Source organism: Squalius cephalus (genome assembly GCF_949319135.1).
Source record: "Squalius cephalus genome assembly, chromosome: 3".
Classification (NCBI taxonomy): domain Eukaryota; kingdom Metazoa; phylum Chordata; class Actinopteri; order Cypriniformes; family Leuciscidae; genus Squalius; species Squalius cephalus.
In genome coordinates this window covers 25,892,251-25,909,707 of record NC_137124.1, presented here as the reverse complement: position 1 = coordinate 25,909,707, position 17,457 = coordinate 25,892,251, and the positions used below count along the sequence as shown (strand labels likewise).

Below are 17,457 nucleotides of genomic sequence, written 5' to 3'. Positions count from 1 at the left end.
AACCCTTTCATGCATAGAGGTCAGCTATTCAAAAAGCATTTTCTTGCAGATGCATGGGTATTGATGGCATAGTTGCACATCAGCCTCTACAGTGGACACATATGCATCATCCTATACACTGCCACCAAATGGCTAGCCGTTGTACTGTATGTCACATTTTTTTCTCCAAACCAAGATGGCCGAAGGCCAGTCAGAAATGCCAAGTTGCTCCGGAATGTCCATCCATTCCTTCTGTCCTAGGAGACTCTTGCAGGGAAAAACATGTTGTAGCATCAAGCAACAACATCTAAGGAGTCATATCATTGTTAAATTTTCCAAGTATTAATTTTATATTGGGAGGAAATTCTGATTATTCATCTGTCCACTAAATTGGACATCATGCCTCATTAACTATATTTGAGCTACAATCCATGCTATTACTGTGACTGATGTTCTTGAAAATACTTAATCTGCAGTAACATTGTTGGTGTAAATAATGTATTTGTGTTATTATAATTTAATTTACATTTACAACAAAAAAGTAATGTGATTACGTAATGAACATTACTTGTAATGCACTCGTTACATCAAACAAGTAATCTGATTACATAATGCATGTTATTTGTAATGCTTTACTTGTTACATCAAACAAGTAATCTGATTATGTAATGCATGTTACTTGTAATGCGTTACTTTACTCATTACAACAAAAAGTAATCTGATTACATTATGCGTGTTACTTGTAATCCGTTACCGTTACCCCTGACACTGCTCATTTCAGATGAGATTATAAACACAAAGGAAAACATCAATAGATCAATGTAGATTTCAGTCTGAGGTTTTCTCAGAGAGGAGAGCTAGAAATTTGTCCATCTTGAACATCATCAGAATTATTAGCTAATAATGGTAAATCGACAAATCGGTAAATAGACTGGATCTGCTGGAAATAGACACAAGCTGCTGGTCGAAAGGGAACAAACTCAATTGCGTTTGCAATATTTTGCGTTTATATTTTATTAATATATTTATAGTTTTCCCATGATTTGATATCATTTTATTCATTGGTTTGTTAAATACACACAATATTGCTGTGTTATTACTGTATTAGGCTATGTTTAATAAAGTAGCCTATCTCTTCAGTTGCGACCAAATTGCATAGACATCTGAAAATCTCTTTGAAAAAATGTGTTAAAAAAAAAATCTTGTTTTCATGCCCCATAAGAGCATTAAAAACACTGGGAAAATCCTGACTCAGTTTGTCATAATTTTTGCATGAAAGGGTTAAACAAAAAACAAAATCAATTGTACTGCACACACAGGACCAAAAAAGTTATTACCATATAATTTTGTTGAAAATCAATAATTTTTTAATACACAAACAGAAGAAGTGTGATTTAGGCCTATATTTTTTATTTTCTATACAACTTGATTTTGATAGTTTTGTGCTCTTGACAGCCGATAATTAATCACATGAAACTGTCAACTGTCAAACGTTTTGGTCACCACAAACCCATGTTTATTCTCGTTCTAAGTGAGCCCATATTATGTAATCTGGGCCATATTTTCTTTACCCTGAGATGTTTTGGTCATGGTTTTTGAGGTTAAGGGCATGTCAACCGGTCCATTTTGGCAAGCTTCTATAAATGACAGATGAATTTGCACCAAAATACCTTTTATTTGGATGCACTGCATTTTTTTGTAAGGAACAAAAATATGGGAAGCATTTTTCTCCTTCCTTTGGAAAGGTAATAGACGTATTACTTTCTACTATGACTATAACTATGCATATGCATAGATGCATAGATGCATTTTATTATTTGCATTTTGCATAGTGCCATTTTTCCCTGCTCTCCGAAACCCTGTCAAAACAGACGTGTGACCTATTTTTGGGCTGCGACCCACCAGTTGAGATCCACTAATTTAAAATATGATTTAAAAGATGTTGTGCCATTTTTCAGCACTATGTCTTCCTAAAAAGTTAACTAGATTAAACCCGTGGAGGCCTAGATCAGTTGTTCTCAGCGTTTTTTGGGCCAGAGCCCCCTACCCATTATCTAGGTCCCATACCGGCTCCCATAAAAAAAAAAGTAGTCTAATTTTCTTCCCTAAATTTTAATGTTGATGATTATTCAGCATTTTTTTTATAATTAGGCCTAGGCCTAGGCCTGTTATTATATTTACACTACCATTCAAATATTTGGGGTCAGCACGATTCTAGATTAAAAGAAACTGATACTTTCATTCAGTAAGGATCCACTAAGTTAGACTTGTTACAAAATCCTGTTTAGGAAATATCCATAGGGGAATTTTTACAGAAGAATTTTCAGTTCTTCCTTTACTGAAACTCTTGAAAAGCTTTTTTTCTGCTGTGATTTTAACTCTAATTTTGGGTGAATGTTTTTAATTTAATTTTAGTGAAAAATAATCGAGGGAAAAATATTTATCCCTCAATTTGAAGATAGGCCTACCTGTTTTTGAAAAATAAATTGAATCCCCAGTTTAGTGCTGCCCTGATTTACATATTTGTTAAAGTCATGAGTCCATTCCCTTTAAAATCTTACTTTTTTATGGATGTTTGTAAGTGGGGTGTGTCTTTTGCTCTCTGTCCTGCTTTGTAAATGTGCAAAATGTGCAGTATTTTTTTTAAAAGACATTAAATACATTTACAATGTTAATAAATATTTCTGTTTTAAATCAAGTAAATCACATTTCTATTTATCATTTTATATTTATATTTCAATCTTTCAATTCATTAAAAAATTCTGATTTAAAAAAGCACCTCACATTCCACATTTTTATAAGTAGCACTTAATCGTTTTCAGCTAATAATAATAATAATCAGAAATGTTTCTTGATCACCTGCATATTAGCATGAGTACTGAATGATCTTGTGACACCGAAGAAGACTGGAGTAACAGGGAAAAAATGACATTTTATACAATTATACAATTTTATACAATATTAGGCCTACTGTTTTACTGTATTTTTGATCATTCGTGGTGAGCATAAGAGACTACTTTCAAAAACTTTTAAAAACCTTATCGATCCCAAACATTTGATCAATGGTATATTATATATATATACATCGGTGTGTGTGTAGGCCTATATATATACACACTGAACAAAATTATAAACGCAACACTTTTGTTTTTGCCCCCATTTTTCATGAGCTGAACTCAAAGGTCTAAGACTTTTTCTATGTACACAAAAGGCCTATTTCTCTCAAATATTGTTCACAAATCTGTCTAAATTTGTGTTAGTGAGCACTTCCCCTTTGCCGAGATAATCCATCCACCTCACAGGTGTGGCATATCAAGATGCTGATTAGACAGCATGATTGGCTGTGTCTGGGGGGGCCAAAAAGAAAAAAAAAAGGTTGTTGATTGTGGCCTGAGGAATGTTGGTCCACTCCTCTTCAATGGCTGTTCAAAGTTGCTGGATATTGGCAGGACCTGGAACACGCTGTCGTATACGCCGATCCAGAGCATCCCAAACATGCTCAATGGGTGACATGTCTGGTGAGTATGCTGGCCATGCAAGAACTGGGATGTTTTCAGCTTCCAAGAATTGTGTACAGATCCTTGCAACATGGGGCCGTGCATTATCATGCTGGAGCATGAGGTGATGGTAGTGGATGAATGGCACTACAATGGGCCTCAGGATCTCGTCACACACTCTTCCGGCCTTTTATTGTGGCCAGCCTAAGGCACACCTGTGCAATAATCATGCTGTCTAATCAGCATCTTGATATGCCACACCTGTGAGGTGGATGGATTATCTCGGCAAAGGAGAAGTGCTCACTAACAGATTTAGACAGATTTGTGAACAATATTTGAGAGAAATAGGCCTTTTGTGTACATAGAAAAAGTCTTAGATCTTTGAGTTCAGCTCATGAAAAATGGGGGCAAAAAATGGTGTTGCGTTTATTATTTTGTTCATTTTGTATATATATATATATATAATATATATATATATTTAGGTGTATATAATAATAATAATAGTAATCATTATTATTATTATTCACTTATATAATTTAAAAAGTATGTCATTGAAAACCACGTTTCAGATTTGATTGGACTGGATAGTTGAAATATCATTATTGTTAGTTTTCCAAGGAGCAACAAAAAGCCTTGTGAATAGAAATAATATTTATGAGTAGAGCTGCACGATTCTGGTTAAATTGAAAATCACAATTTTTTTTGTTTCAAAGAGATATCACGATTCTCCCACGATTCTGAACAGACAACTAAACAAAATACCATAAATTTACAAAATAACAATTTACTGACAAAATGTTAATTGCTGCAGTCTATTTAAAATCTTTAATTAATCGGAATGAATTATTTTAGAAAACGGTTTGAATGAATGATTCAATGACTCACTCATAAAGTCTTCACTTGTTTCATTAGGCTATGTCTCGTACACATTGTATGATTTTGGGGTGTCCCAGACGAAAGATGACCAAACATGGCAATTTCTGTGGTTGTGACTCCTAAAAAGTTGTCCTACGTCGTACAGTGAGAGAGGTTCAAAGACGGCTGTTGTCACTCTCTTGCGACCAAAGATAGCCTGCGATCATTTTCTGACAGTATCGGAAATTTAGCATGATCATCTCACAGTGTGTTTGCTGCTACGACCTAGGCTATGACCTACTGTACGTCTACTATCTAGCCAATACAAATGCAACATGAAATGGTGTAATGATCAACGGGACATGGTGCTAAAACTTAAAACTACTTACCTCATGCTCAAATGTGCAAAATTGGCATGCCAGCCAAGTTGGCATCTTTTCCCTAGCCATGACCGCGTCCATAATTCTCCTCTTTCGCTTTCTCCTCTATTTTTCAGCGCATATAGCCTATAAAAACCACAATTGCCACAAGTGCGATTCATCTTGCTCTACTTGTAGCACATGCTGATGACATTTAATTCTTCTATACTAACTTTGCGTTGTAGCCTACGATTCATTAGGTGTCATCATCATACAGTCTACATGTCATACCCAAGTTTATTGGATGCATGTCGTATCGTGCGATTTGTAATGATCTTATAGGATTGTCAAAATCTTACAGTCTGTAGCAGGCATTACTGGATGAATCAGCGTTTTTGAATGAATCTCTTGAGTGAATGATTCAATTACAAATACATTTTTTACAGTCACTTGTCACCACCTGGTGGCATAACGATGTAAATCTGTACAATCATTATTTGAAGGAGTAGGGTATTCCTGCAATTTGCTGTTTGGCTGCAGTTTGGCTGCAGTTTGGTTTGACTGCAATTTGGCTGCAGTTTCAGGACCGCCATTCTAGGACCCTATTTTTTTTTTATGTATGTATGTAGTATGTATGTATTAGGAGTTTATACTATTTTACAGCACTTAGGCTAGTATTTAATTCTGTATTTATATTATTATTTATATTATTTTTCAGGAATGATTTAGTTGTTTAATTGTATACATTTTATTGATATATTGTCCTAACCAACCCATTGGTAACCTCTTGGAATATTTAACCTAATTTGTTTCTATATATGAGGACCTATATTCTGGTTTTAAATTCAGTTTTCTTGGAAAGAAAGCCTATTTTCTGTGTGAGATGCCGCAGCATGGCGCTTCACGTCTGATGTGTGACCCCATTTAACAAAGTACAGTAAACGGTAAAACAATTGTGCTAAGCTCTACTAATTAGTGTGTTTATTAGTATGTTAATAATTGAAAATAATTTGAAAACAAATACCTCCAGCAGTACAATGAACTGTTTTTGCCCAGCTAAATAATAACTGGAGAGTGCTGACACTGAAAACATCGCACTTTCAAGTTTAAAATGGCTGCGCCCACTCCTAAGTTAAAAATAAGGTGGAAAGATAAAAAATAGAAAAAAAAAACTTTTATGTGGGTCTAGTCTATTCTGTTTGTTTAAAAGTTTTAATCAGGTCTCCTCTTTTTGAAGTAGCATTGGCTAGGTGGCGCTGTCACAAAAAACTAGGGTCATTGAAATGCCCTGAAACTGCAGCCTCCGGATTTGCTGGAACCTTAGTATTTATATGAAGTGCCAAGTTACTTTCAAAAAGTAATTTGCTCTACTTTGATCGCTACCGTAGACATCTGTTTATTTCCAAACCATAGGCTAAACTTTTATCCTAGTATCACAGAAATAACAAAACTGTGTGGTTTCTGAAGCTGTTTCATATATAGGCTACTGTATATGATAACTGCTCTCTCTGGCTCAGTGGCAGCGCCAACGCAGGTTTGAATGTTCCGGTGTGATTTTGTTAAAGGTTTAATAGACACAGGCGAATCGTTGTCATTTAGGAATGAGATCGCTTGTGTGTTTGAATCGAGATCGCAATCTTTTGCAACTCTATTTATGAGTGTTAAATAAACGCTTTAGAAATTTGGCATTGGAACTTTAATTATGTAGATTATCAAACTGTAGCCAATCAGCAAACAAGAAGCATTTATATAAATTTTTCCAAAAGAAAACAAGAACAAGAAAAAAAGCATATTGTGTTATATTGTGTCTGAATGCTAAACGCAGAACTTGTTTTCACTGGTAGTTCGGCAGCTGCACTACAGAAACACTGAAGTAAAAATCATTGTGTGCTTCTCAATACTCAAATTGATGCTTCATTTCCTCACTTCTCCCTCCTCCAGCCTGTGACCCGGAACCTGATCAAAGTTAGTCATCTTGAAGGACATCTCAATTCTCTAATTGCACTGCGAGGAATCGAGGAGCGAGGAGTGAGGAAGCTTCCAGAGGAGCTATGAGCGAGGATGCACAGGTCTACCCTATGTGGAAGTCAAGAAACCTGATGTGATGCACGTGTAAATTCTCCTCCTCCTTCACGTCTGTCACAATTAATTTGATTTATGCTTTATTTATTATGAATTTCTTAAATAACTAAACTTCAACAACATAAGGGCAGATCCTCTGAGTGCAGCTGATGATGCTGTGAAGTGACACTTGAGTGATCAAGAATATTCCAATGTACAAATCAGAATTTCCTTCGATTCCTCTGTCCTCTTTTTCTTTTCTTGAATCCTTCCCTCGCATCCTATGGGGGGTGGAGCTGAGATACGAGAAAAGGAAACGAGGATGCACAAATTACAAATGAGAAGCACCCATTGATATGGAAATGATACACTGTTGATTCTAGTCTCATTGCTGTAAACTGGCAGGTTACACTCTGTCTACACTGGATGCGAAAGGCGCGACACATCGCAACAAAAGCACATAGAACCCATTATAATCAGTGATTCTGATTAGCGATTTTATGGGGATGTTCAGCTGCATGCGAACTTTAATGCAATACATGACTTACTACATGATTGTAAGTTACTGAAAAATCATCAGTATCTGTAGCTGGTTGTAGCCTGTAGCCTATGATGTAGTAGCCTGACATCTTCATACTCAGATTCTAGTCAGAATATAAGTCTGATACTGCTCCATTGGGCTGTGATTAAGGGGTGTGTTTCAACCGAACCAGGAAAGAAAATGCCTCTGCACTCAATTGTATAGACCTACAACAACCAATCAGAGCAACGGAGTAAGTGACGTGTGTTCTTCATTCATCTTTCCGATCGACAAATGCCTTGATCGCGGTTCTCTGTTCCTCTTTTAAAATAAATGCGCTGTCGTTATCTTCTATAACAGACGCAATGGTGGAATCTACACATCTCAATTCTCCAGCGGCAGTCATCTTTGTTGTAAACGAATTCAACCCAAGCGCTCTTTGGTGATGTGGATGATTATGTTACTGTTAATCATCTGTCCATCATTGTTTAAAGCCCGCCCTGACAATTTGATTGGTCCGAACAGCTCTGGTTTGAGCATAGTTGCTCCACAACGGATCAAGTCCAGACCGAACTTCCCGACCTCAAATGTTGTGGGTGGGGCTAAGTTCGGCTGGCATCCAGGCTAATGATGTAGTGTATGAGAGACTGATTTAGCTTTGTGTTAGTTAAGAACAGAACCATGGTCAAAGTACTCTGAATGGGTATGTGTATTACATTTTACACAATTAATTTCATTTGCATAAATTAAATTGAAAATAGCCTAGTTGTCATAAGTCATCTGTGTATAATCTGCTTTTATTTGCTTATTTAAAACATGGGAACATTAATAAAATGAAACCGATGACACATTGTTTGCATCATTGTCCTAAAAGATGTTGACAACATTTGATATTGAGCAATTCTCATATTCTTTAACCTCATGTTAAACGACTGAATTTTAACCTCATTTTTAGGCATATCTGCAGTAGACGAATCTGGCAGTAGACGAATGTCCCCAGCCATGGCCTTGCAGTTGCTAATTATGTTAATAATATGGCAAATGCTAGTGGGCCACTGCAAGTTCCTTGCAAGAGGGGAGCAGGAAGGATTGGTCAGAGCTGGCAATTTTAGGTGGCAACACCAAGGGTACCAAAGTCCCTTTAAGGCAAGAGAGTTCACTCGGCGGCCATAATTGTAACATCCCCAGACAGCTATTTCCAGCATGCAATTACCATTCCTATTTATTTTCTTGAGAAAGACAAAATCAACTGTTTCTCAACATTGTATCTCAATAACATATTTCAAATCAGGAATACAATCTTACAACAATGGTATTATAAACTGACTTCTTTAGCTCAAATCGTGCAAAAACTAAAAATAAAAAAAAAAACCATCAAAACTGTATTTCTGGCTGATCAAGCTAATTGTTCTAGACGAAAGGCCCTAATTACACTTGTTCACTTCATGCATTTTCTCTGATCTGTTAGCCATCCGTCACCAGAACTGTACAAATGCATGCAAAAAGAACTTGCTGTTGATCAGCACTTCTTGCTGACTGGGGTGTTCACATCTTTATTACGGAATCAAAAAAAAACTCCCATCATGGCAAGCTCACGTTTTTCAGATGCAGGCAGAGTCTCTCACTTTTTTCTGCAGTCTCCTTTGACAAGATTTTGTTTCACAGTGAAATCTGCACACTGCGTTGTCGTCTTTTTTCCATTAAGTGACGGGTGGTGAAATACCACCACCTACTATGTTGCAGTGTCAACCAGATTACTATTACTGCTGATATACATTTTTTGTATGCTTTGCATTTCTTTCTGTAGTCGCATCCACTGTACTGCGGAGATGACGAGTCAGCATTGTCAACTTTCTCTTTGCTGCTGACACTGATTCAGGAAACACTAGTTCATTAATAAATTATTAAAATGTTTAGACAGTCTCCTTTCTGTTTTTTTCCCGACACACTCATAAGCATTACTTTTGTGGCAAGATGTGTGCGCTTAAGCCCTTAATTTACTATATTTTAAAGGCTCATTATTATGGTTTAGTATTTCTCTGTAATGTACAACAGATTAGCAATGTTATATATAATATTCTTTATTCTTTGCTGCTTAAATGAACAACTACTAGTCGATAGAGCTGCATAATTCAGGATAAATTGAGAACCACAATTTTTTTGTTTAAAATAGAGATCACAATACTCCCACAATTCTGAATAGACAACTGAACAAAATAACATACATTTCTAGAGGTTCTGACGAAATGTTATTTGCTGCAGTCTATTTGAAAAAATATATTGAGTTAATTTGAACTTTTTTTTATTTTATTTGTTTAAATTATTGATTCATTGACTCACTCATAAAGACTTTTTTGAAGGAATCTCTTGAATTAATGATTCAGTGACAAATACATTATATTAACAGTCACTTGTCACCAACTACGGGTGTAACAATGTAAACGATACAATCTTTATTTGAAGCATCAAGTTACTTTCAAATTTATCACTACTGTAGACATCATTGTTTATATCTGAACTATAAACTTTTATTCCAGTACTTTTGTGATAATTTGAACTATTTGTAACAGAGAAATAATTATACTGTGTGGTTGAAAAAGACTGTTTCTGAAGCTGTTCCATACCTGTACATGACAACTGCTCTCTCTGAGTCAGCGGCAACAGCAACGCTGTGTTTCACTGTGATCGTACTTGTCAAATGTTTAATAGACAGCAATAAAATTGTCATTTTGTCATTTAGGAATAAGATTGTGTGGGTGTTTGAATCGTGCAGCTCTACTAGTCGACTAGAAAATATTCAGGCGAGGGCATCCTAAAACTTACTCAAGATCTGAAACAACAACAAAAAAAAAAAACAAAAAAAAAAAACAAGACCAACCTCATTCTTAAACCTCTATACTTTCTCTGTTTATTAAATCTCCACTTTCTCTCTTTTTACAGCTCTTTATGTCCGTTCAATCCATCTATCCCTTTCCCATTGAAAAGGTCATGAAAGCTCCCTCTTCCTGGTCCCACTGACCCCTCACGACCCTCTGACCTTCGACGTGTGTTCCTGTCATCTTCAACCCACTCCTGCTATGCAGCCATGAGCTCTGCGCTATGGAGCCAGGAGAAGCCTGCTGGCAGTTTCCGGGACGACTGGCGGTTCTACATTGTGGTGAAGGAGTGCACCGTGGAAAAGCCGGGTCAAAAGACTCAGCGCATCCCACGCGGCAGCCTTGGTCAGGCCTGCCAGGAACGTAACAGCCTTGGTCGCACAATCCCTCCCAGCAAGGGTAAGCGCAGCCTACGCATCCTGGACCAGACCAATGTGGTGGTGAGCGTGGATGAACGGGATGTGATGGAGCTGGAGGAGAAGCTGGCGGAGCTGCTGTTCCCCATCACCAACTGCGAAGAGCGTTACAGTCTGCTGTGCAACAGAGCGCGCCTGGACAGGGCCCATGACATCAACTGTGGATCAAAAGTCCGAGTGCAGCTGAGGTCCGGGGACGAGCCCCTTCCAGGCGTGGTCCGCTTTAAAGGAGCTCTGCTGCCTGACCGGGCGCTGAGCGGGATCTGGTTTGGTGTTGAATTACTGGTGAGCAATGCTGTTTGTCTTGTTTGCGTTGTTTGTCTGGTTTTGGGTTCACCCAGCCCTTGAGCGTGTGATCATTACAGGACAAAGCTGCATTTGTCTCCAGGGCTCAGCTGGAAGATTTGAACGAGCATAACTATAGCATGTAGGCTGTTGTGTGGGTGAAGGCCAGACTCAAACATCACACATCAACAATAACCTTTGTTCATATGGCAAATTTGTGACATTATTTATGTGAGTTCTTATGACTGGATTGGTGTATGCAATGTCTTTTTATCCTCTGAAAACCTTTCTGTCTTTCAGGAGGAGGGCCGGGGTCAAGGTTTCACAGAGGGCTCTTATCAGGGTCAGCAGCTGTTTCGTTGTGAAGATGAATGCGGTGTCTTCGTTGCACTGGATAAACTTGAGCTCTGGGAAGATGAGGAGCTGGAGGTGGATCGTGTGACGCTAGAGGATAATGACCCGGAAGTGGAAGGCGAAGTACCGCCTCTGGAAATCAACTCTCGGGTGTTGGTGCAGACACGGGACGGCCCGGAACGGGGCACTGTTATCTTCTGTGACTTACTGCCTGGCAACGAGAGTCTTGGATACTACGTTGGTGTTGATATGGTAAATTAATTAGACTGTTCAGATGGTGAATAACTGTTCTTAGCTGCAAAGTTATAATTTAATATTAGCATTTGCATTAAGATATGTATTTTTTCAGGTAGGTCAGATATTTTAGAAGGTGCTTTTTACATGAAGTTTATTATTATTATTATTATTATTATTATTATTATTATTATTAAAATAGAATACAAGGAATACAAATTCTGGCTTATGCAGTGCATTTTGTCTGATAACCGATAAATTATATTTTATTTTGTCTATATAAATAAATAACTAAATCCCTGAAAGCTAAACTCAGTAATTTTAAATGTCACATGCTATAGGCATCACATTATAATGTACAGAAAAGGCATATTCATTCTGAGATTTGATAAAGATTACATTTAACAATTTAATTAATGTATTAGTGTGTTTAAAGATTAACTTTAAGTGAGTGTTGATGGCAAAGGTAAGGAGAAATGAGCATGAACAAACAAATATCCACTATCGACTGATGCAGACCCCCCCCCCAAAAACAAACAAACAAACAAACAAACAAACAAACAACAAAAACAAACAAACAACAAAAACAAACAAACTGTAATGTCAGCCTATAAAAATATAAAATACATGATTAAATACGCCACCGTATGCCATACTGTACTGTACGCAAAAGTTTAGTGTTGGTAATAAAAAAGAATCTGGAAGAAATAATACTTTTATTCAGCAAGGACACATTCAATTGATGAAAAGTGACTGTAAACACATTTTTAATGTTACAAAAGATTTCTATTTCAAATTAATGCTGTTTTTTTTGCTGCCGTCAGAGTGGAGGGATGGATTGAAGGAGAAATGTAGAGACAGCTCAGTTTGCTCTGTGTGACCACCATAATGGCGTACTGCCAAATGCTCACACAAGACACAACCAACACACGCCATTCCACTGTTCTCCTCTTTTCACCCTTTGTTTCTCTCTCTTCTGTTAAACTCTTACTGCTCTTTCAGTAGAGCTCAGCTGGACTTGCTATCACTGAGATCTAAATGATGTGAATAGCATTTAGGTTTTGCGGAGTTGTATTACTTTTAGTTTGCTATTGGTCTTTAATAATAGATTAGATTTGATATGTTTGGCTTTATTTGGTCGAGTAGATACATAAAATAGTATCAAGGAAAGGGCTATACATTAGAAATATAAATTTAAACAAAAAACAGTGGAGATCTGGCATGTGAAGGGTGTGGGTTTAGAGTCCAGATACATCAGTCATTCTGATGATAGTGTAGGTTGTGTAGTGTAGCCATTAGAGAATTACAGCTCTCAGTTAGTGAAATGGGTCCTGTCTGGGTCAGAACAGGAACGCAGTTGAAGATAAAGACAGGCCAACTTTTGTTTGGAAAGGGTTTATTTTGAGGTGGAAATTACAGTGTTGTAGATGTGAATGCTTATGAGATGATCTAGGTCAGGTGCAGTAATAGGGTGCTGTACCTCTCGCCCTCAGGACAATCCCATTGGAGACTGGGATGGGATCATCGACGGTAAACAGCTGTGTAATTTTGCTAGTCTTGAACACACCCGTCTCGTCCCGATCTGTGATGTGATGCCAGGTAAGGGTTCTCACTTCATAGTTATACTTCTGTATTGGATTTTATTCTGTTTTTTAGTGTGGTTACTTACTGCTAGAAACCTGGTTTTAGTTGTACTATTTTTTTCTAGATTGAGCTTGAGCACCTCAGATGCAAAGTTTTACAACAAGTACTTGGATGTTACAAAAGAATATAAAAATCATAGGACAAGAAAGTTTTTATAAAAGAGCAAATTCATTTAAAACAAAAAAACAGTCATTACATTTATTTTAAAATGTATAGTTTATTACATTGCTTTTCTATTGAGTTATTGTTTATAGATTTCATTGTGTGTTTTAGACTTCAAGTCAGGGTGTAGGCTAAATATTTGTTGTCAGAAAGCGTGTGTGTGTGTGTGTGTGTGTGTGTGTGTGTGTGTGTGTGTCATGTTAACTCGCACGAAACAGAAGCTCTTTTGTCTAAAGGTCTTGTTTTTGTGAGTGGAGTGTGTGGAGCTCTCTTTGTTCTCTCTATTTAATGATTTGTTTGTTTGTGTGCATGTTCATGTGTGTGGGCAAGATGTCTTGGTTGTTAATGTCTTAAAGCTACCACTCTTCCTTATTCAATCTGTGAAACTAAAGGGATATTTAACACGGTTACCCAGGGTATAGCCTGCTGCTCTATGTGTGATACTGTATGCGATTTATACAGTGCGTGCATAATTATTATGATCATATTTTTTTCAAGCACATTTTACCAATTCAAAACCACATTCATCTTAATAACTACTATACATTTTTGCCTTATATTCAGGTGTGCATAATTATTAAGCAGGTCTCCTTTTCAGTAAAAATGGCCCAAAAAAGAGATTTAACTCGCACTAAAAAGGAAAAATTATTAAATGCTCATGAGAAGAATACAATACAGTACCAATGCAATAGTAGAAATTGCAAAATTAAGGCGTAACCAATGGACAGCAAAAAGCTCAGTGGTCTAGCAGGATCATACAAACACTGACCAAAAAGAAAATACAGGTTAACTGCAGAAAAAAAAAAAAGATAATAAAAAAAATAAGGTGAATAATTAGACGTGAAACCATCAGGAACCCTTTAGTCTCCAGTTGCCAACGGCAACCTACCTGGAGTCTCCAGAAGTACAATTTGTCAGGATCTCAGGGTTTTTGCTGTGGTAAAGAATCCTGAAATATGTCCCACACTTAATAAGAATCACAAGCTGAAGTGATGTGAAATATCTTTTTCAATTATATATCACTTATAAATGATTAAATACAAAATTAATAGTAGTTATTAAGATTGATGTGGTTTGGAATTGGTAAAATGTGCTTGGGTAAAAAAAAAATATACAGTACCAGTCAAAAGTTTGGAAACATTACTATTTTTAATGTTTTTGAAAGAAGTCTCTTATGCTCATCAAGCCTGCAGTTAAAAAAAAAAAAAAATTACAATTTAAAATAATGGTTCTCTTTTTTAATATACTTTAAAATGTAATTTATTTTTGTGATGCAAAACTGAATTTTCATCAGCAAGTACTCCAGTCTTTGGTGTCTTATGATCCTTCAGAAATCATTCTAATATGATGATTTATGATCAATGTTGGAAACAGTTGTGCTGCTTAATATTTTTTTATAACCTGAGATACTTTTTTCAGGATTATTTGATGAATAAAAAGTTAAAAAGAACTGTATTTATTTAGAATAGAAATCTGTTGTAACAATATACGCTACCGTTCAAAAGTTTGGGAACAATAACTTTTTTTTTTTAAAGAAATTAGTACTTTAATTCAACAAGGATGCGTTAAATTGATAAAAGGTGATGGTAACGATTTATATTGTTAGAAATGTTTTTATTTTGAATAAATGCTGTTTTTATGAATAAATGCTGTTAACGTTTTACTCATCAATGAATCCTGAAAAAAGTATTCCAAAAAAATATATTAAACAGCACAACTGTTTCCATCATTGATAATAACTGAGTATCAAATTATCATATTAGAATGATTTCTGAAGGATCATAAGACACCAAAGACTGGAGTACTTGCTGATGAAAATTCAGCTTTGCATCACAAAAATAAATTACATTTTAAAATATATTAAAAAAGAGAACCATTATTTTAAATTGTAATAATATTTCATAATATTACTGTTTTTTTTTTTGTTTTGTTTTTTTTAACTGCAGGCTTGATGAGCATAAGAGACTTCTTTCAAAAACATTAAAAATAGTAATGTTTCCAATAAATATATATAATATAATAAATCCAATAACTTAAAAAAAAAAAATATTTAAGTGAGAAAAATATCTCCTTTGTCCCATGTAAAGAAGAGAATCTTATGGATTTTGAATGACATGATTTAAATGTTGATAGAATATGTGAGCAGTGTGTGTGTCTTTATTTGCTTACAGAATACTCCATGCAGGATCAGAGGCTGACCAAAGTCTTTGCCTGCAGGGGCGGCAGCGACAAACCTGGCAGCCAGAGCAAACCAAAGAGCAAAGGTAATTATCCTGTTATATCTGTATGTAGTCTGTATGGTTTTACAACATAAAATTTTTAGATGCTAATGAATTTTTTCAATTCGAGACCACATCAAAGACTAATACTAGCACAGCCAAAGTAAATAAAAAGATCTTAAGTAATTATTGAATATAAGTTATTCAGTCAAGAGCTGTGAGTGATTTTCTCTTTTTCTTTTGTTGTTTGATTAAAATAAAGGCATAGACAGCAGCAAGCTAATATCACTTTAAGATCTAATGCACGGATCATATATATTATTGATATTCAATTCAACAGTTTTTTATGTGAATGCTCTTCAAGATGGAGATTTTGACATATTTTTGTGAGTATTTGACCATTTAGTCATGAGCCCAAATGACTAGCAAGTATTGACTAGGCAGGATTTCACCAAGCAAGATTTCACTGGTTGCGTGCAGTCAGAAAAACTGCCTACATCTTGCCCTTTCCACAGGTCTCCTTTGAAAAATAAACTAGACACTCACCACTGCCGTGTCCCATGTGAAATGGCCTTTAAGCCCAATGAATACTTTACCTGTCCTCATCCCGCTCTGTCTCAGAGCATGCACACAGGAAGGCGCTTGTCAGACACTATACTGTATATTGATGCTATAGTATGCATTTATGCCTAATCCATTTTGGTGAAATTTGACAATTTTTTATATACTGTTTTTAGATTTGTGTAGTGCAATTTCTGTTGGATTCTTCTTCATAGGTATCACTAGTATTGACAGTGCTATTATATTAGGGATGCCTGACATAAAGATCATACATCTGTTGTTAAAATTGTTGGATTTTATTTACTTGATATGATAAAAGTCTGTGGTTTGGAAAACTACTTGTTTGAAAGAAATGTTAACAAAAAAAGAAAGCAGAGAACAGTCATTCTTTGGTACTGATGGACATCCTTTAAAGTGGTCATGACATGAGAAATCAAATTTGCCTTGATCTCTTGACATATAAGAGGTGTTATACCATTAAAACATCCTGCAGGTTTCAGAGCTTAAAACATCCTCCTCATTATAAACAAAGCATTTATTTTATCAAGCTCCAAAAATGACTCTGTTTGATATTGCGGGATCTGTGACATCACAAAAATACATTTGCATATGACTACCTCCAGAGCAAGACATTGATGAATAGTTATACTTCATTGCACCATAGGCCCCGCCCGCTTTCATTCATTGCATTTGCCAACACTAGATGCGATCATCACGTCACATCAAAAGCAAATAGAACCCATTATAATCACTGACGCTGTCTACACTGGATACAGTATACAGATGCGCATTCAGTTTCTGACAAACTCCACGCGCCAACAGGACAAATGTAAGAATTAAATAATTTTCACTTTGGTCTTGTCCAGTCTAAACAGCACGTTTACATTTCTGTACAGACTTCAGAAGGATCCCTGAATCGGAAACACATTTTAATTGCGTACCGGATCGCATCGGAGGATTATATGTTTGTTCGGAGCATTTTGATTTGTAAACGAGGCACACTGTAATGGAGAGTTTTTAAATAAACTTTTGTTGAAAGATGTATTGGATTCTGACAGCAGCTGCATCACAAACCACAAGTAAATTATTTCATAATGCTATGTCTGTAAATGACATAATATTGATAATGTTTTCAAAACACTTACTTGCTTGCAATAACGAGTGGGCATTCATACTGTTTCCTACGCAGTGACGTTAGACTATCATAACAATGGGCGTTTACTGACAAGCCTTAAAGGAGCCACCTCTAAAAAACAGGATAATTACAGACAGCGGGTCAGAATGAAAGTTGAAAATAATGATTTCTCTGCATATATATTTGTTTGTTTTTTTGTGCAAAAAACTTTGTAAACATTATAAGTAAACCTACAGAAACATATTCAAATAATAAAAAAAATTCCATGTCATGACCTCTTCAAGGTAATGGTGTATTTGA

General features: G+C 36.0%; 1 protein-coding gene across 4 annotated transcripts in view; it reads left to right on the top strand.

The window, feature by feature from the left end:
* Positions 1–17,457, top strand: part of cyld (cylindromatosis (turban tumor syndrome)) — a 34,737-nt gene that overhangs the window by 1,924 nt on the left and 15,356 nt on the right. For 2 of the 4 annotated variants that reach the window (XM_079865527.1, XM_079865524.1), the window contains exons 2-5: positions 10,212–10,848; positions 11,149–11,454; positions 12,930–13,035; positions 15,414–15,506. In XM_079865527.1, the coding sequence (XP_079721653.1) occupies positions 10,357–10,848; positions 11,149–11,454; positions 12,930–13,035; positions 15,414–15,506 (997 nt within the window). In that variant the 5' untranslated portion in view covers positions 10,212–10,356. Of the gene's footprint in view, positions 1–6,631; positions 6,803–10,211; positions 10,849–11,148; positions 11,455–12,929; positions 13,036–15,413; positions 15,507–17,457 lie in introns of all 4 variants that reach the window. The other 2 variants (XM_079865526.1, XM_079865525.1) reach the window with 2 other exon arrangements.